Source organism: Rhinatrema bivittatum, chromosome 4 (genome assembly GCF_901001135.1).
Source record: "Rhinatrema bivittatum chromosome 4, aRhiBiv1.1, whole genome shotgun sequence".
Lineage (NCBI taxonomy): Eukaryota > Metazoa > Chordata > Amphibia > Gymnophiona > Rhinatrematidae > Rhinatrema > Rhinatrema bivittatum.
Genome location: NC_042618.1, coordinates 230,983,058 through 231,002,871, shown reverse-complemented (window position 1 = coordinate 231,002,871; position 19,814 = coordinate 230,983,058). Strand labels below are relative to the sequence as shown.

Genomic DNA, 19,814 nt, shown 5'->3' with positions numbered 1-19,814 from the left:
CCTTCTTATCTTTCAGATCATTATCTCATTGTGCTCTTTCTTCAGTTGTTGGATAATAGTGGGTACAGAAAGGGGTGGTACCTCAACCTTACTTTCCTTAAAAATAAGAATTTTACGGATATGATTAAAGGAGAGATCAGGGACTTTCAGGTCATCACTCAGCAGAGGAATAGACTCCTTTGTTGAAGTGGGAAATGCTGACCGAGGTCTTGAGGGAGAAAAATGTTTCCTTTGCTAGCCACAGGAACAGGCAGCAACTAAACTTGCAGACAGATCTTCTGAAGCGTATTAAAGATTTGGAAAGCTGACTAGGGATGAGTTGGCTGCATTACAGTGTTCGCAGTATTGCAGTTAAACTAATTAATTGCGATACTTTACTTTGGTCTAATGCTTTATTGCACCTTTACTGTCTGACACAAACTCTTCGATCCTCTCATAGAGGCCTATTAGACATTCCATTCACCAAGCAAGTTCAGCTCGCTGACACGAGAGATTGCACCTTTTCGGTTGTAGCACCCAATTTATGGAGTTTGCTTCCAACGGAATTACAGCCTGCAGATTATATTTGAACACATTTGAGATGATGCTTAAAACATTTCTTTTTAAGCAGGCTTATTTTTTAATAATCCTACTTGTCTCTGGCAATGTTAGCATGAGTTTTCTGATTAGGGAGCCTTGGAATAACTGATTTATTTTGCATTGATGTAACGTTGGCATGGGCTGTTTATGTTTGTTTGTTTAAACTGTTTTATAATGCATGTTTTCTCTGCACATCGCTTAGAGCTTAGACATTAGCAATTAAGAAATTTTTAATAATGATATGAAAAATCTATGCATTACACAAAACACAGATGTTATGAAAGTGGGAATCAGTATGGCAATCTATTGGCCCATTTGCTCAAGCTGGGTAAATCTTCTAATGCTATCAATTTAGTTAGGATGTTATTTAATCATTATCCACGACAAATAGTTGATAGTTTTAAGGATCAATATGAGAGACTTTATCAAGGGCCAGGATTAGTTACAGAAGGGGACATTGAAGTCTATCAGGATAGGATTTCTCTTCCCTGATTACCTGAAGGAGGTGGGGATCTATTAATTACCCCAATTAGGATTGTGGAGATAATCCAGGCAATTAAATCCTTGTCTCTTAATAAACGTCTGGGACCAGATGGACACCAACTGGATTATTACGGACATTTTCAGGATGAGTTAGTGCCAGTTCTGTGTGAGTTTTATAACTTTTTAGGGATCCTAAATTCTCCAACTGGTAATCTTTTAGAGGGCTTCATTATTCTAATTCACAAACCAGGGAAGGATGCTCTAGAGCAGTGGTCCCCAACCCTGTCCTGGGGACCCCCCCCCAGCCAGTCGGGTTTTCAGGACATCCACAATGAAAATGCAAGAGAGAAAATTTGCAGGCATACCATGCAAATTTTCTCTCTTGCATATTCATTGTGGATGTCCTGAAAACCCGACTGGCTGGGGGGGGGTCCCCAGGACAGGGTTGGGGACCACTGCTCTAGATAGCAGTTAATATAGGCCGATTTCCCTTCTTAACGTGGATCTTCAAATTCTGGCACCACAGATCTTAAAATTCTGGTCAAAATTCTTCAACTCCACTTGGAAAATATTATTCTTTCCTATATTGAAGAGCAGCTTTATATAAGACCCCTAAGGCTAACATTTTAGCTAATGGACTTCTTTAGATCTCATTTAGCATTGCTTTGAGGACCAGGCAGGGGGTTCCTCCTCTCATCCTTATTATTTGACCTGGCTCGTGAACTTTTGGCTCAGCAAATTAGAGATAGTAAAGACATAGCTGATTTTGCAGTACATGCTAAAGAACAAAAGATCTCTCTTTACACAGATGATGTTCTATTATATATCACAGAAGCAGGTAGATGCATCATATGGTCTTTTATCAGGCACAAGATTAATTATTCTAAGTCTGTTTGGCTTTCTGTCGGCATCAGAGTTGGAATTAGGGATGTGAATCGTTTGTTGACGATTTAAAACAATCGTCAGATATATTTTAAATCGTCAAAAATCGTTAGGGCCGCGATACAATAGCAATTCCCCCGATTTATCATCAAAAAATCGTAAATCGGGGGAGGGCGGGAAAACCGGCACCCTAAAACCCACCCAGACCCTTTAAAACAAATCCCCCACCCTCCCGAACCCCCCCAAAATGTTTTAAATTACCTGGGGTCCAGTGGGGGGGTCCCGGCGTGATCTCCCGCTCTCTGGCCATGGCTGCGTTAATAGAAATGGCGCAGGTGGCCCTTTGCCCTTACCATATGACAGGGCAAAGGTAGCGCCGGCGCCATTTTGGTTCCTGTCACCCAACCTCACGAGTGCAGGAGATCGCTCCTGGACCCCTGCTGGACCCCCAGGGACTTTTGGCCAGCTTGGGGGGGCCTCCTGACCTCCACAAGACTTGCCAAAAGTCCAGCGGGGGTCCGGGAGCGACCTCCTGCACTCGGGCTGTATTGCCAATATTCAAAATGGCGCCGGCGCTACCTTTGCCCTCACTATGTCATACGGGTCGTATGACATAGTGAGGCCGGTTTTCCTGCCAATTTACGATTTGACGATTTTTTAACAAAAAAAACTATGACGATCAGATTTCCCTCCCCCCCACTAGCCAAAATCGATCGTTAAGACGATCGATCACACGATTCACATCCCTACTTGGAATACCTGAGGGTCTAGGACTTTTCTTGCTGGCTATACCTTGGTTGAAATATTTGGGGATCCATGTTTCTGGCAATAGATTTGGCCTACATAAATTGAACTACCCTGCTACCACTGTCCCCTCTAAGCTGTGTGTGTGTGTGTGTGTGTGTGTGTGTGTGTGTGTGTGTGTGTGCACATGGCAAAATACAGTGCACACAATAAATCCCAAAATTATCTGCATTATACTGGTTCATAGTTCACAAATTTGAGCTCCGCTTATAAAAAGTTGCACAGAAGAAAAATATTTGAGCAAAGCCTTTCAAAAATTAGATGGAACATTGCTTGCTGTTATTAAAAAAGTGCAGATTGATCTGTCTCGTTAAACTGATCTTCCCTTATCTTTGTCGAGAAGAGCATACTTGGTGAAGATGATGGTCCTGCCACAATTGCTATACTTATTTCAGCATCTACCTTGCACAATTCCGCAGACGGTCTTTAGGGCTTTGAGATGATCGATTTCTTCCTTTCTTTGGAGGAGAAAGCCTCCACATCTTAAATTGGCTACTTTGCAGCTCCCTGGGGATTGTGGGAGACTGGAGGTACCTGACCTCCTTTTGTATTGCCTCTCTGCTCAGTTGATGGGAGTGAGAGGATGGTTTCAGAATGATGAATCCTCGGATTTAGAAAAGACCCAGGCTGAGGGGTACAATCTGCCAGAGCTGTTGGGATTTCCCCTGGGGTCGGCAATGATCTCCAGAATTTCTAGGATACATCTACTTATTACTCATTTATATAAAATTCGGCATATGCTACAAAAATTATTGCATAGAGGCTCTGAAAAATTCTCTCTTATTTCTCGTCTATTGTGCAATCTGCAAAAGTCTCAGGCCACTATGTCTCTCGACATGCAGAGCTGGTTTGATAAAGAGCTCCATTTTTTAGCACGGATTTGGCATAGCAGCTCCGTAGAGTCCTTTTTGAATTTGTAGGAGGAATTTGGAATCCTGACTCATACCCATTATATGTTTTGACAATTGCGTAGAGATCATCATAGGAGATATGAAATATATTGCGCACGCAAACTGGTTTGGAAAGGATTGTCACACAGCAATGTTTTACTTCTAAATTTCTAAACTTTATTGTTATCTTTGAGATGAGACAGATTCTTTGATGGTCCAGAAATGGAAAGCTGACTTGTTTCTTCATTTGGATGAGGAGGATTGGTGAGATATGTGACGTGCTATTCTTAAACTATTCATCTGTAATAAAACTAGAGAGTTAATGTTCAGACTACCGCATAGAACATACATATATATATATATATATAGCCATTATTTTTTTTCTCTAAGTTTGTATGTGCTTCTTATTGTCAAATGTGGTGGGAATGCATAGTGGTTCTGGATTTTTGTGTTATAGTTCTTTGGGATATCCAAAGCATTATAGGTACTCTTGTACTGTTATCAGCCTCATTATTCTTGTTGGGTCGGAGGCAGTCTCTGCACTTAGACAAGAAGCTTAAGCAGCTTGTGTCTCATCTTCATGTTGCATGGATCTCAGTTGCTTATTTTTGAAAAGCGATTGCCACTTATATGAGTCACTGGAGGAGGGTAGTAGTAGTAGAGATGTCAATAATGGAAAAAATTACTTTTGGACTTAAAAAAATTCTGAGGGCTATGATTAGGCTTGGGGGAAGTATTTTAGGTCTTCTCAGTAAGGGATTCAGTTCTTTTGTCTGGGTTTGAGGTCCATATATTATAGTAATATTTGAATCACTTATTGTGTTTTCTCTATTGTATGTACCTGATCATGATTTTGCTTCCTGCCATTGATCCATGTGCATGTTATAAGGTGTCGCTAAATAAAGAGTTAGAAAACAAAAGTAATAGAATGGAGAACCAAGTTAACATACCAGAAACTACTATATACCCAATCAATAAATCTATCCATTACTACAGTCCACCATATAGATGATATCTTTTTATTAGGCAATATACAAATGGAGACCATAACTCTAATGCCCGGGTAGGTGCCCACCTGAGCACCAGTGATCATTAGACAGTATGGTTTGATGTATTAGCCAAGGTAGAGAGAACTCACTTAAAGATCAAAGTCCTGGATTTCAGAAATACTGATGTGGGGAAAATGGGGGAAATACCATAGGAGCTGGAAGGCTGGGAGAAGATAGATGATGTGAAACAGTGAGCCAAACTAAAAAGAACTATATTAATGGCAACAAATCTGAATGCAAGAAAAGCAAGAGGAAAAGGAAACCGATCTGCTTCTCCAAAGAGGTGGCTAAAAAATGATGGCAAAAATATCAGCATTCAAAAAGTTCAAAGGATCTCGAAAAGAACATAGATCAAGCTAAAAGAGATAAGGAAAGAAATCAGGATGGCAAATGTTCCGCTTGGGCTCCGGTCAGGAGTCGTGAACACCACCCAGCAGGGTGGCTCCAGGTGGAGAGAGACAGGAAGCTAGAAACAGTGTCTGGTTCCAGGCTGGGTCAGGGCAGGCAGCAAGTAGCAGTATCTGGGTTCAGGCTGGGTCAGGGCAGGCGGCAAGTAGCAGTGTCTGGGTTCAGGCTGGGTCAGGGCAGGCGGCAAGTAGCAGTGTCTGGGTTCAGGCTGGGTCAGGGCAGGCGGCAAGTAGCAGTGTCTGGGTCTAGGCTGGATCAGGGCAGGCAGCAAGTAGCAGTGTCTGAGTTCAGGCTGGGTCAGGGCAAGGCAGGTCAGAAGGCCCGTAGGCCACACACACACAGAAGGCCCGTAGGCCACACACAGTAAGCAAGGCAAGGCAGAGAAGGCCCGTAGGCCACACACACACAGAAAGCCCGTAGGCCACACACCGTAAGCAAGGCAAGGCAGAGAAGGCCCGTAGGCCACACACACACAGAAGGCCCGTAGGCCACACACCGTAAGCAGGACAAGGCAGGTCAGAAGGCCCGTTGGCCACACACACACAGAAGGCCCGTAGGCCACACACCCTAAGCAGGGCACGGCAGGTCAGAAGGCCCGTAGGCCACACACACACAGAAGGCCCGTAGGCCACACACTGTAAGCAGGGCAAGGCAGGTCAGAAGGCCCGTAGGCCACACAAGGCAAGACAAGGCAAGGAATAAGGCCCGAAGGCCGCGCAAGGCAAGGCAAGGAATAAGGCCCGAAGGCCGCGCAAGGCAAGGGAAGGTCCAGGGACCAAATGCACAGCAAGCAAGGAAGGCTAGAGCAGGGAGCCCAGGCGAGCTCGATGCCGAAGTCCTGAGGGAACTGTCAGGCAGGGTTATAAGGGACAGCCCAGAACATAGAGAGGAGAAGGGAGATGGACTGGGCCTGTCAGGAGATCCAGCTCTAGAGGGACCCCTGGTGGTGAGGCGGTTGCACAGCAGCCATAGCCGTAACAGTACCCCCCCCCCCTCAAGGCCTCCCCCTCCTCCTGGATCCCATCTGTGCAGGAGGTAATCAATAATAACGTGAGACCACTCCGGGGGTGATGCGGCAGGTTCAACTCCTTCCCGAGGCAGTAAGGCAGTCCATACCCCCACCTGGGGTGAGAAGGCGGCAGGGTTAGACCCCTCCTGGGGTAGCAGAGGCGGTGCAGATTTCCATAACCCCTCCTGGGGTGACAAGGGGAACACAAACCCCACCTGGGGCAGAGAAATAGTCCATAACCCGTCTTGAGGCGACAGTAGGGCCGGTCCGGACCCTTCCAAGGTTGGCATCAGGACCGGTACAGACCCCTCCAAGGGCGGCAGCTGGACCAGTACAGCAGGCTCAGATAGTTGAGTAACAAAGTCAGTTGGCAGGCCCGGTTCGGACCCCTCCAGGGGCAGCAGCAGGACCGGTACGGACTCCTCTCGGGGAGGCAGCTGGACCGGTACGGACCCCTCCAGGGGCGGCAGCTGGACCGGTACAGCAGGCTCAGATGGCTGAGTCAGAAAGTCTGTCAGTAGGACCGGTTCGGACCCCTCCAGGGGCGGCAGCAGGACCGGTTCGAGCCCCTCCAGGGGTGGCAGCAGGACCGGATCAGCAGGCTCAGATGGCTGAGTCAGAAAGTCTGTCAGCAGGACCGGTGCGGACCCCTCCGAGGACGGCAGCAGGGCCGGTTCGGACCCCTCCGAGGACGGCAGCAGGGCTGGTTCAGCAGGCTCAGATGGCTGAGTCAGAAAGTCTGTCAGTAGGACCGGTTCGGACCCCTCCAGGGGCGGCAGCAGGACCGGTTCGAGCCCCTCCAGGGGCGGCAGCAGGGCCGGTTCGGACCCCTCCGGGGATGACAGCAGGACCGGTTCAGCAGACTCAGGCTCTTCTCGGGGTAGTGCAGGAGACTCGGACCCCTCTTGGGGCGAAACAGCAGACCCAGACTCTTCTTGGGGTTGTGCAGCAGGTTCAGATGGCAGAGTAGCAAGGTTAGAAGTAGTGTGCATGGAAGACACAGATTGTACTGCCGTGGGCTTGATACCTCGAGCCAAAGTCTGACGCTCCTGATTTTGTTTCTGGAGGAACAGTTTAGAGAAGGCACAGGCAGTTCTAGGACGTCTAGGGAAGGTGCTCGTTAGTGTCCACTTGGCAGCTGTGGGAAGCAGAGCCCTGCTAGAGTTAATTACTTCCCTCTGCTTCTGTTTCTGGTGCTCTAGCGTGGAAGTTATCGAAGGCTTCTTAACCCGGTGAGTTCTGAGATTTCAGAGCAAGTTTTTTCCAAAGTGTCCAGAGATGAAGTGCTAGAATGCTTAATCCATAAACTGTTACATGAAATAATGTTGTTAACTGGGCCAGAAGCTGAACGCACGGTAGTAGAGCTGACTGTTCTCCCTAATGAAGCAGCTGGTCCTGTAGCTGAACAACAGGGGCAACGGTTTTGCCTGGTGGTAATAGGCTGGGAATACATGAACATTTCCACCATCCTGGCTTTGGAGTAGAACAGTTTAAACACTCTTGGTAGACAGAGACATTTCTCTTATTGCAGTTACTGCATGTCCAGTGTTCCTGACCAGCAAGTTGACAGGCTAGGCAGTTCTGATAGCTTGGGTAATTCAAGGTCTGACAGGAATTGCAGGTATAAAACTTTGAAGGAGGCATCTTGTAATAGTGAAAAAGTTGACTCACCGGTTTAGCACACAGACCTATCTCTTCCCCTGGAAATTTGGTGGCTTCGGCATACTGTTACGCTTGGGCTCCGGTCAGGAGTCGTGAACACCACCCAGCAGGGTGGCTCCAGGTGGAGAGAGACAGGAAGCTAGAAACAGTGTCTGGTTCCAGGCTGGGTCAGGGCAGGCAGCAAGTAGCAGTATCTGGGTTCAGGCTGGGTCAGGGCAGGTGGCAAGTAGCAGTGTCTGGGTTCAGGCTGGGTCAGGGCAGGCGGCAAGTAGCAGTGTCTGGGTTCAGGCTGGGTCAGGGCAGGCGGCAAGTAGCAGTGTCTGAGTTCAGGCTGGGTCAGGGCAAGGCAGGTCAGAAGGCCCGTAGGCCACACACACACAGAAGGCCCGTAGGCCACACACAGTAAGCAAGGCAAGGCAGAGAAGGCCCGTAGGCCACACACACACAGAAAGCCCGTAGGCCACACACCGTAAGCAAGGCAAGGCAGAGAAGGCCCGTAGGCCACACACACACAGAAGGCCCGTAGGCCACACACCGTAAGCAGGACAAGGCAGGTCAGAAGGCCCGTAGGCCACACACACACAGAAGGCCCGTAGGCCACACACCCTAAGCAGGGCACGGCAGGTCAGAAGGCCCGTAGGCCACACACACACAGAAGGCCCGTAGGCCACACACCGTAAGCAGGGCAAGGCAGGTCAGAAGGCCCGTAGGCCACACACACACAGAAGGCCTGTAGGCCACACAAGGCAAGGCAAGACAAGGCAAGGATTAAGGCCCGAAGGCCGCGCAAGGCAAGGCAAGGCAAGGAATAAGGCCCGAAGGCCGCGCAAGGCAAGGAAAAAGGCCCAAAGGCCGCGCAAGGCAAGGGAAGGTCCAGGGACCAAATGCACAGCAAGCAAGGAAGGCTAGAGCAGGGAGCCCAGGCGAGCTCGATGCCGAAGCCCTGAGGGAACTGTCAGGCAGGGTTATAAGGGACAGCCCAGAACATAGAGAGGAGAAGGGAGATGGACTGGGCCTGTCAGGAGATCCAGCTCTAGAGGGACCCCTGGTGGTGAGGCGGTTGCACAGCAGCCATAGCCGTAACAGCAAAAGCTTAAGAAAGGATTACTTAAAAGAGGTAAAGTGAGGAGACAAAACAATTTTCAAGTATGTCAGAGAAAGGAGGAAGGCCGGAGGTGAAATTGTAAGACTGCAAAGGGACAGGGAGCAATGTGCAGAGAGAGATGAGAGCAAAGCACAAATAATAAATACTTCAGTTCAGTGTTCCCTAAAGAAGATCTTGGAGAAGGGCTGCTAGTGGTTGGCAAGAGTTCAAATGGGGATATCATCCCATTTACAGAAGAGAGCGTTTGTGCTCCTAGGAAACCTGAAAATGGACAACACTGGATAAGATACATCCCAGGATACTAAGGGAACACAGAAAGGTGCTGCTGGGTCCACTGAAGGACCTGTTCAATAGATCGTTTAAGATGGGAGTGGTGCCGAAAGATTGGAGAAGGGTGGTTGAGGTCCTGCTTCACAAAAGTGGTAGGAGTTTGGGAACTACAGGCCAGTTAGCCTCATCTCAGTGATGGGAAAATAAATGGAGACTCTGATGAAGAAAAGGATTTATTTTATTTTATTTATATTTTGCCTTTTGTGAGTCAGCCACTTCAAAGCAGGTACTTCAGGTACTTTTGGTGTTTCCATGTCCCTAGCAGGCTTACCATCTAAGGGGCTCATTTGCTGAGCCTTGTTAGGCCATCTACCGTGCAATAAATTCTGTTTTTTGCACAGTAAATGGCCCAATGCGTGGATAATGTGAAGTACTTCATATACTTCATGTTAATCTGGCCCTGGTATTACACTTATTTAAATGAGCTGAGTAGTATGCAAGTACATGCTAATCAGCTCATAAATACTTTAACTTTGTAAATCTAATGATACAGCTTGCCAAAAAAAATAAATTGCAAATCGCATTATTTGTTTTGAAGTTAGTTACACCTCAAGAATTGTAGCTAACTTCCCCCAGAAGCATCAGGACATTTACTCATGTCTTGATGCTCCTGGGGTCCTGTTTTAAAGGGGCTAACAGCCCCAAGTAAACTCTCCCCCCCCCAAAAAAAAAAAAGTTAAAAAGCCCAAGGGTTTCCATAGATACCTTGTACCCCCTGTCCTCTACCACTCGTGGAGGTGTCCTTTTGTCAAAATGTTAAAAATATAAATTTATAAACTGGCACTAGGTCTTGCACTCCATCCCCTATCCCTCCCCTTTAATGAAAAACTCTAGGCCCTAGAGGCCGGGTCCTCCCTTACACACAAAATTAGACTTGGTGGTCCAGTGGGGGTCCACAGAGCCCCTTAGGCTCTGGGCCAGTGGCTGCCATTTTTCAAAATGGTGCCGCCAAATTTTTGCTCCTATCACCTGATAAGGGCAGAGACTTGGCAGCACCATTTTGAATAATGGCAGCCTCTGGAACCGGAGCCTAGGGGACACTCTAGGCCCCCACTGGACCACCACAGTTAATTTTATGAGTAAGGGGGATCCGGGGATGGGGCTGGGTTTCATTGAAGGGGAGGGGGCAGGGTGGGGGCAGGAACTATTAGCTCCTGCTACCGGTTTATAAAAAGAAATTGTTATATTTTGATAACGGGCCGTCATCAAGTGCAGTGAGGGACTGGAGGGTCTATGGAGACTCTCAGATATTTGTGATTACCTTCAGGGGAGGGAGTTACTTGGGGCCCTCAGCCTCTTTAAGTGATGGTGGACCCACAGTGCCATGCCCACAGTCGCATGTGGTATGGAGACATTTACCACTGTGGTATTTTTTTTTGCCTCAAGGAAAAATACTGTGGGAATCACAAAGCAGTAGGGCCAATTATCATGGATTTCTGATCCTGCAGTATTTTTCAAATACCACAACTTAGTGAATGAGCCCCTAAGTTTGTATCTGAGGCAATGGAGGGAAAAAGAGTTGCCCAAGGTCAGAAGGATTTGAACCCTGGTTTCCTTGCTTTATAGCCTGCTGCTTTAACCACTAGACTACTCCTCTTGTAGACTATGAACTGTCTACAATTCAATGAGTTGCAGGATTGAAGGTAACCTAGTTTTACTAGGGAAAGCGTTTTGCAAATACTGCAACTATTGGAAATGAAGAGCCTGAGTTATCAAGGTTTTTACTAAAAAGACACAATGGGGGCAAACACATTTCTAAAACAAGTGCTTTACCATTCTGAGCTCCGTATTCAAGGATTTATGTAGATAAAAAATGGCTTTTACCCTCAGGGTAATCTTCCCTTTTAAAAATATTCCCCCTTTGTCCAGGTAACTTTGCACAAAACCGTGCAGACAAAGTTACCTGGACAAAAATAGGGTGGGGCTGGAGATGTGGCACATATTTAGCCAGATAATTCCATATTGAGTGTCGTCGGGCTATATTTGTGTGGAAAAGTTGGTCTAAAGTTATGCTGGTAACTTTACCCCAGCTATTCGGCACTTATCCAGTTAAGTTACGCTGAATATCGAGATAACTTACCTCCTTGCTGGCCTTCTGAATATGGTCCTCAAAGTGTATAAACCATAAGACCAGGAATCTAGAGCTCCAATAGATGGTGCTTGAAATTATGGCAGCACTGTTGATGTTATTGCAGTACTGATGGTATAATTAATAGCACTGTACAAGTGATGATCTTTCTGAATGCTTTTTAATTAAAAAAAATCGTTAAATTTTTCCAGAAGAAATAACAATGGATGGAATGAAAGTGTAAACTAGACAATTAAGGTTCTAATCTGAAAAATTTAGAACATATATTTACAGAATAAATTCATTGATAGGTGCATCCCAAAGACCTAAGGAAGTTTTCTAGGCTACATTAACACTGTATGCATAATTGTTGGGTGTGCCTTTAGATCCTGACTGGTGAAGACTGGAACTCAGTGATGTACGATGGGATCATGGCCTATGGTGGCCCCTCATTTCCTGGAATGCTGGTTTGCATTTATTTCATCATCCTCTTCATCTGCGGAAACTGTATCCTTTGCCTCTGTTTCCCCCACCTGGAAGGAAGCAATGGACCTCAAGCCGTCAGTGTTCACATCGGGCCTGCCATTACCAGCACCCTAAGATCCAAAACAAAGGACAATGCATGCTGAAATTTCCCTGTGGTGTAGATCAAGTGAGACAAGCATCTTGGTGCAAGCTCCTGTCTGTCAGCTCTACACAGTTCACTGCTGCTGGTGACTCTTCCTCTTGTGGGCAGTTGCTGTTTGCTGGTGGGGAAAAATATATCCACCACTTTCTGCACAGCAAAAGTTGCACACTTGAGCTTTAAATGAGAATTTAAGAAAACAGTCTATCATGTAATTTGTCTCAATTTGTGCTTCTTCTTGCCACCAAGTTGCCCCTTTCAGTGAGAGAATAGCAGTTCATTGGTTAGAGTATGATGCTGTGAATTCAGGATCAAATCATTTGAATGTCCTCTGCTCTTTTTCCAATCAGTCGCTCAGATACCCTATATTCATTCATATTTAGGAGTCTATTTACTAATGGGGTTAGGTTCAATGCACATTAACACATGTATCACTTAACACCTGTTCCCTGTACGTACCTGGATCAGTCCAGACTCCTTGGTTTTGCCTCCCCACCAGCAGATGGCGACAGAGAAGTTTTGACTGACTCTGCCCCACACCCTGAGGTGCCACCCACAGTCTGTCAGTATTTCTCTGTCTCCAGCAGATGGTGGATGTGCAAAATCCTGCAGCCTGTAGAGGTTAGATAGGCCTTTAGGGAGATAATTTGGCTGGTCTATTTGTTATTTGTAAAAAAAAAAAAAAAAAAAGTTAGTCTTTAGGGTGAAGCCTCCCAGGAGGTTGGCAGGTCCTGAGGGGACCATCTCCCCCCTGGTATTGAGGCTGGTGGAGCCGGAGGTAGAGGATCCTGCTGCAGCTCCCCCTAAGCCACTGAGGTGATACTAGGGAGCCCGGCTCACTCTCCTCATTTGGTTCAGGACCCACATTGTGGACAGCGGTGGTTCAGGTTTGAAAAAAAAAAAAGAAGGCCGAGCGTGCGGCATTTCTCCTGGTGCCAGTTTCTCCTGCTGCAGCGGCTCGCTTTCGGTGGTCGCTTTGCCGTTCTTTCTGTGGTCGCCTTGCCGTTCTTCTCGCTTCGTTACTGCGCCTTTAGCCCCGATGCCACATGGTATGGCCTGCCAGGCCTGCATTTCGCGCGATGGGGTGTACACGTCTCTGGTTCTAGGGAGCGGTGTTTCAGGACCTCACCGAGTCATGCGTGGCCAGCTGCCATTGATTCATTCCCACTTAGCATGGGAACGGAAGCCATTTTGTTTACTTTTCATGCGGCGACGCATGCAGTGATGGGGGGAAGGGAATCCCCTCCTCTCCTTTCCCTGAAGCCCTCGGCCCACGAGGGGGGTGGCGCTGGGGCTAGAAATGTTGGGGCGAGGGAGGAGAGCTCCAAAGGGGACTCAGACTCCTCCTCCTCCTGTTTTTCTTCTGATTTTATCCTCCTGCTGCATAGGGCCTTTAAGGCCCGGAGATCCACGAGAAAGCACGCGGGGAGCAGTGGCCGTTCCCGCGCAGCCCGGTCCTCTGGGACAGCGGCAGCACTATCTCTTAAGCGGACTAGGTTCACAGAGGCTGTGGGGGCTCCTAAATCTAAGCGTGCCCTCCGAACAAACTCCTCCTGTCCGTGTCCGGATTCTTCTTCTGAGTCCTTTGAGCCAGAGGACCCAGAGCCAGGGTCCCGGCCTCCTCAGGATCCAGTAGAGGAGGTCCAGTCTTTCATCTGTTCCCAGCTCCCAAGTGGACGGGGACGATCCCAAGGTGGTCCGTTTCTTTCGGAAAGATGAGCTTGGCCCTCTTATTCCCGCAATTTTGGAGGAGTTGGGTATTGAGGCCCCTCTGGAGGACTCCCGCATGGGCTCAATCGATCCAGTCATGATCGGTCTCCGTGGTCCAACCAAGTCCTTTCCATTTCACCTCTCAGTCATGGATTTGTTATTCCGAGAGTGGGATGCTCCAGACTTGGGCCTCAAGGTCAGTAAAGTGATGGACAAGCTGTATCTCTTACCAGAAAAGGTTCTAGATCTTCTGCGGGTTCCCAAGTGGATGCAGCGGTGTCAGCCATCACCAAAAAGACCACTATTCCAGTGATGGGGGTGACAGCCCTCAAGAATCTTCAGTATCGTAAGCTAGAAGTCCAGCTTAAGAAGATTTTCGAAATTTCGGCACTGGGAGTCCAGGCTGCCATGTGCAGTAGTTTCTCCTTGCGGACAGGACTTTGCTGGGTCCAGCAGTTACAGAGTTGTACCTTGCTTTCAGAGGAGGAAACCATCCAAGCCAGTCATCTGGAGGCGGCGGTAGCTTACAGTGCGGATGCGCTTTATGATCTGTTACGAACCTCGGCCAGGTCTATGGTATCTGTGGTCTCGGCTCACCGGTTGCTGTGGCTTCAGAACTGGGCAGCGGACATTTCTTCAAAGGCTCAGCTGGATTCTTTGCCTTTTAAAGGCAAGCTCCTCTTCAAAAAGGACCTAGAGGACATGATTCAATCCTTAGGGGAGAATGAGCAATCATCGCCTGAGAAACCTTATGTCCCCTCTTGGGACCACTCCAGAGCATTAACAGATGGTCTGACACTCAGAAGGAATTAGTAGTCTCCAAATAGCGCAACAGAACACAATGCGCATCCAACTTCTGCAAGTCTCTGGACCTAGGATCGGAGAGATATAAACCTGAAAATGAAGGGAGCGAGGAGTTCCTTTCCCCCTAGGTCACATTCTCGAGGGAATAGGAGATTTCGGTCCTCATGATCGTTGGGTTCTTCCTTTCTCCAGAACTGGTACAGGCAGCAGTCCTGGTTCCAGTCCTTTCGAGGGCACTGTTTTGGAAGAGCAGGTGCTCCCCAAGCAGCGGGAGGCCCTAAGTCTTCCCAATGATGCTAGGATGGCCCTTTCCTCGGTTCCGTCGGTAGGGGGCAGATTGTCTCTGTTTTACGAGGAATGGGTCAAACTAACGCCCGACCAGTGGGTCCTCAGCATCATAAGACACAGCTATGCATTAGATTTTGTATGATGCCCTCACGACCATTTTCTCATCTCTCCATTCTCTAACGCAGAAAAGTGGAGGGTGGTGCAGGATACCCTGCAGCGACGCCTCGATCTGAGCGCAATTTTCCAGTGCCTCCCACGGAGTGTGGCAAGGGATGCTACTCCATTTACTTTGTGGTTCCAAAGAAGAAAGGCACCTTTCGACCCAGCCTAGATCTCAAAAGGGTCAACAGATGCCTTCGAGTTCCGCGCTTTCGCATGGAGACCCTCAGATTGGTCATTGTGTCGGTTCACAAGGGAGAATTCCTGGCATCTCTAGGTCTCACAGAAGCGTACTTGCACATTGGCATAAGATCCGACCACCAGAAGTTTCTGCGCTTCTCCGTCATGGGAAAGCATTTTAAATTTCAGGCCATTCCATTCAGGTTGGCCACGGCGCCCAGGACCTTTACCAAGGTGATGATTGTGGTGGCGGCACAGCTCTGGAAGGAAGGGCTGTATGTTCATCCTTATCTGGACGACTGGCTGATTCGAGCAAAATCGGAGTCTCTCTGCCAATTGGTGGTGCAACGAGTACTTCAGCTGTTGCGATCTCTCAGGTAGGTGATCAATCCTGCCAAGAGTCATCTGATCCCTTCCCAGTCATTTGAGTTCCTAGGAGCCCTCTTCAACACACGTCAGGGGAGAGGATTTCTGACGGGGAATCAAATCAGCAAGCTACAGGAGCAAGTCTGAGATTTGTTATCCAAACATCCACCAAGAGTTTTCGATTATTTACAGGTCCTGGGGTCAATGGCGTCCACTCTGGAGTTAGTCCCATGGATCTTTGCTCATATGAGACCTCTGCAATCAGCATTACTCTCCCTTTGGAATCCGGTGTCCGAGCTTTTTCACCTTCAGCTTCCTCTTACAGACTCTGCGCATCTCAGTCTCGATTGGTGGCTCCTTGCGGACAACTTGAGCTGCGGGGTGCCCCTGGAGGTTCCCGAATGGTCGGTGGTGACTTCAGACGGTAGTCTCTCCGGCTGGGGAGTGGTTTGTCAGGAGAAGTCAGTGCAGAGGCAGTGGTCAGTGGAAGAAGCTCAGTGGTCGATTGATCACTTGGAAACCAGAGCGGTTCGCTTAGCATTACAGGTTCTCTTACCTTTACTGCGGGGAAAGTCTGTCAGAGTTCTGTCTGACAATGTGACTGCGGTGGCTTACGTCAATTGCCAAGGAGGAACCAGGAGTCAACCGGTCGTGATGGAGGCTCAACAGTTGATTGGCTGGGTAGAACAGCACCTGGCCAGGATGCAGCCCTCCACACAGCCGGGTTTGACAATGTTCAGGTCGATTTCCTCAGTCACCACAAGCTCGATTCCAGGGAATGGAAGCTCTCACCCAAGGCTTTTCAGATTATATGCGACAAATGGTCCACGCCGCAGATGGACCAGATGGCAACATTCCTGAACGCCAAGGCGTCATGTTTCTTCAGTTGACGCAGGGAGTCAGGAGCCGAAAGGGTAGAAGCCCTGGTTCTTGCCTGGCCAAGGAACATACTCCTGTATGTGTTTCCGCCATGGCCTCTCATAGGCAAGGTGCTGAGAAGAATAGAGGTTCATCCATCGGAGGTGATCCTGGTAGCTCTGGAGTGGCCCAGGCGTCCATGGTTTGTGAATCTCGTCAACCTGGCGGTAGAGGGTCCTCTGAGATTTCGGAACCTTCCTAATCTTCTGCTCCAGGTGTTACGGCTGTGGCTGCTGTACTACCGCCTCACCACCAGGGGTCCCTCTAGTGCTGGCTTTCCTGACAGGCCCAGTCCATCTCCTATGTCCACTCTATGCTCTGGGTGTGCCCTCTTAACCCTGCCTGACAGTTGCCTCGGTGCTTCGGCATCGAGCTCACCTGGGCTCCCTGCTCTAGCCTGCCTTGCGTGGCCTTCGGGCCTATCCTTGCCTTGCCTTGCCTTGCGTGGCCTTCGGGCCTTGCCTTGCCTTGCCTTGCCTTGCGCGGCCTTCGGGCCTATCCTTGCCTTGCCTTGCCTTGCGCGGCCTTCGGGCCTATCCTTGCCTTGCCTTGCCTTGCGTGGCCTTCGGGCCTATCCTTGCCTTGCCTTGCCTTGCGCGGCCTTCGGGCCTATCCTTGCCTTGCCTTGCCTTGCCTTGCGCGGCCTTCGGGCCTATCCTTGCCTTGCCTTGCCTTGCGCGGCCTTCGGGCCTATCCTTGCCTTGCCTTGCGTGGCCTTCGGGCCTATCCTTGCCTTGCCTTGCGCGGCCTTCGGGCCTATCCTTGCCTTGCCTTGCGCGGCCTTCGGGCCTATCCTTGCCTTGCCTTGCCTTGCGCGGCCTTCGGGCCTATCCTTGCCTTGCCTTGCCTTGCGCGGCCTTCGGGCCTTTCCTTTCTTTGCCTTGCCGTGTGCGGCCTTTGGGCCTTCTTCCTTGATTTCCATACCTGGCCTACGGGCCTTCCGTGTGTGTGTGTGTGGTCTACGGGCCCTCTGACCTGCTTTGCCCCGCTATTGGTGTGTGGCCTACGGGCCTTCCGTGTGTGTGTGTGTGGCCTACGGGCCCTTTGACCTGCCTTGCCCCGCTACTGTGTGTGGCCTACGGGCCTTCTGACCGCCTAGCCCTGACCCAGCCTGGACCCAGACATTGCTGACTGCCGCCTGCCCTGACCCAGCCTGTACTTGACACTGCCACTTGCCGCCTGCCCTGACCCAGCCTGTACTAGACACTGCCACTTGCCGCCTGCCCTGACCCAGCCTGAACCCAGACTCTGATTCTTGCTGCCTGCCCTGACCCTGCCTGGTACCTGACTCTGGTTCGAGCTTCCTGTCTCTCTCCACCTGGAGCCACCCTGCTGGGTGGTGTTCACGACTCCTGACCGGAGCCCAAGCGTAACAGTATGCCGAAGCCATCACATTTTCCAGGGGAAGAGATAGGTCTGTGTCCTGCCGGTGAGTCAACTTTTCACTAATTCAAGATGCCTCCTTCTTTAAAGTTTTATACCTGCAATTCCTGTCAAACTTTGAATTATCCAAGCTATCAGAACTGTCTAGCCTGTGAACTTGTTGGTCAGGAACACTGGTCATGCAATAACTGCAACAAGAAAAATGTCTCTGTCTATCAGGAGTGTTTGAACTGTCTGGCTCCTAAACCAGGGTGGTGGAAATGCTCCTGTCTCCCGTGTTTGTTACCTCCAGGCAAACCCTGCCCCCGTTGTTCTGCTCTAGGACCAGCTGTGCAATTAGAAAAAGCTATCAGCTCTCCTAAACAGTATTCTGTTTCTGGCTCAACTAAAACAGACATTTTTGCTGGCAGTTTGTGGGTAGAAAAACCCAGGACTTACCTGGCCAAGAAGGCTTCTGTGAGACCAGTGCTAGAGCCTCGGGAACAAGTTTCTCTACAACGGAGAGAGCTGATTAACTCTAGCAGGGCTCAGCTTCCCACAGCTGCCAAGTGGACACTAACGAGCACCTTCCCTAGACGTCCTAGAACTGCCTGTGCCTTCTCTAAACTGCTCCTCCAGAAACAAAATCAGGAGCATCAGACTTTGGCTCGAGGTATCAAGCCCACGGCAGTACAATCTGTGTCTTCCATGCACGCTACCTCTAACCATGCTACTCTGCCATCTGAACCTGCTACAACGCCCGGAGAAGCGTTCGAGCCTGCTTCACCGCCCCGAGAGGGGTCCGAACCTGCTACAATGCCTGGAGTGGTGTTCGAGCCTGCCTCATCGCCCCGAGAGGGGTCCGAGCCTGCCTCATCGCCCCGAGAGGGGTCCGAGCCTGCCTCATCGCCCCGAGAGGGGTTCGAGCCTGCTACAACGCCCCGAGAGGGGTCTGAACCTGTTTCATCGCCCCAAGAGGGGTCCGAGCCTGCCTCATCGCCCCGAGAGGGGTCCGAGCCTGCTACTACGCCCCGAGAGGGGTCCGAACCTGCTTCATCGCCCCAAGAGGGGTCCGAGCCTGCTGCACTACCCCAAGAAGAGCCTGCTAAACCGGTCCTGTTGCCACCCCCGGAGGGGTTCAAACCGGTACCACTAACAGACTTTCTAACTGAGCCTGCTGAACCGGCCCTGCTGCCGTCCTCGGAGGGGTCCGAACCGGCCCTGCTGCCGTCCTCGGAGGGGTCCGAACCGGTCCTACTGACAGACTTCCTGAGTCAGCCATCGGAGTCTGCTGAACTGGTCCTGCTGTCACCCCTGGAGGGGTCCATACCGGTCCTGCTGCCGCCCTTGGAGGGGTCTGAACCGGTCCTGCTGCCACCCCTGGAGGGGTCCATACCGGTCCTGCTGCCGCCCTTGGAGGGGTCCATACCGGTCCTGCTGCCGCCCTTGGAGGGGTCTGTACTAACCCAGCTGCCGCCCCTGGAGGGGCCTGTACCGGTCTTGATGCCGACCTTGGAAGGGTCCGGACCGGTCCTACTATCGCCTCAAGAAGGGTTACGGACTATTTCTCTGCCCCAGGTGGGGTTGGTGTTCCCCTTGTCACCCCAGGAGGGGTTATGGAAATCTGCACCGCCTCTGCTACCCCAGGAGGGGTCTAACCCTGCCGCCTTGTCCCAGGAGGGGTTATGGACTGTTTTTCTGCCCCAGGTTGGGGTTGTGTCTGCCTTGTCACCCCAGGTGGGGTTATGGACTGCCTTATTTCCTCGGGAAGGAGTTGACCCTGCCGCATCACCCCCGGAGTGGCCTCCCGTTGTTCTTGATTGCCTCCTGCACAGATGGGATCCAGGAGGAGGGGGAGGCCTTGAGGGGGGGGGTACTGTTACGGCTGTGGCTGCTGTACTACCGCCTCACCACCAGGGGTCCCTCTAGTGCTGGCTTTCCTGACAGGCCCAGTCCATCTCCTATGTCCACTCTATGCTCTGGGTGTGCCCTCTTAACCCTGCCTGACAGTTGCCTCGGTGCTTCGGCATCGAGCTCACCTGGGCTCCCTGCTCTAGCCTGCCTTGCGTGGCCTTCGGGCCTATCCTTGCCTTGCCTTGCCTTGCGTGGCCTTCGGGCCTATCCTTGCCTTGC

At 50.1% G+C, this 19,814-nt stretch overlaps 1 protein-coding gene across 18 annotated transcripts in view; it reads left to right on the top strand.

The window, feature by feature from the left end:
- The window catches only part of CACNA1C (calcium voltage-gated channel subunit alpha1 C), a 1,539,476-nt gene that overhangs the window by 1,177,825 nt on the left and 341,837 nt on the right, over positions 1-19,814 (top strand). For all 18 annotated transcript variants that reach the window (XM_029599882.1, XM_029599881.1, XM_029599874.1 and 15 more), the window contains one exon: positions 11,656-11,776. In XM_029599882.1, the coding sequence (XP_029455742.1) occupies positions 11,656-11,776 (121 nt within the window). The remainder of the gene's footprint in view (positions 1-11,655; positions 11,777-19,814) is intronic.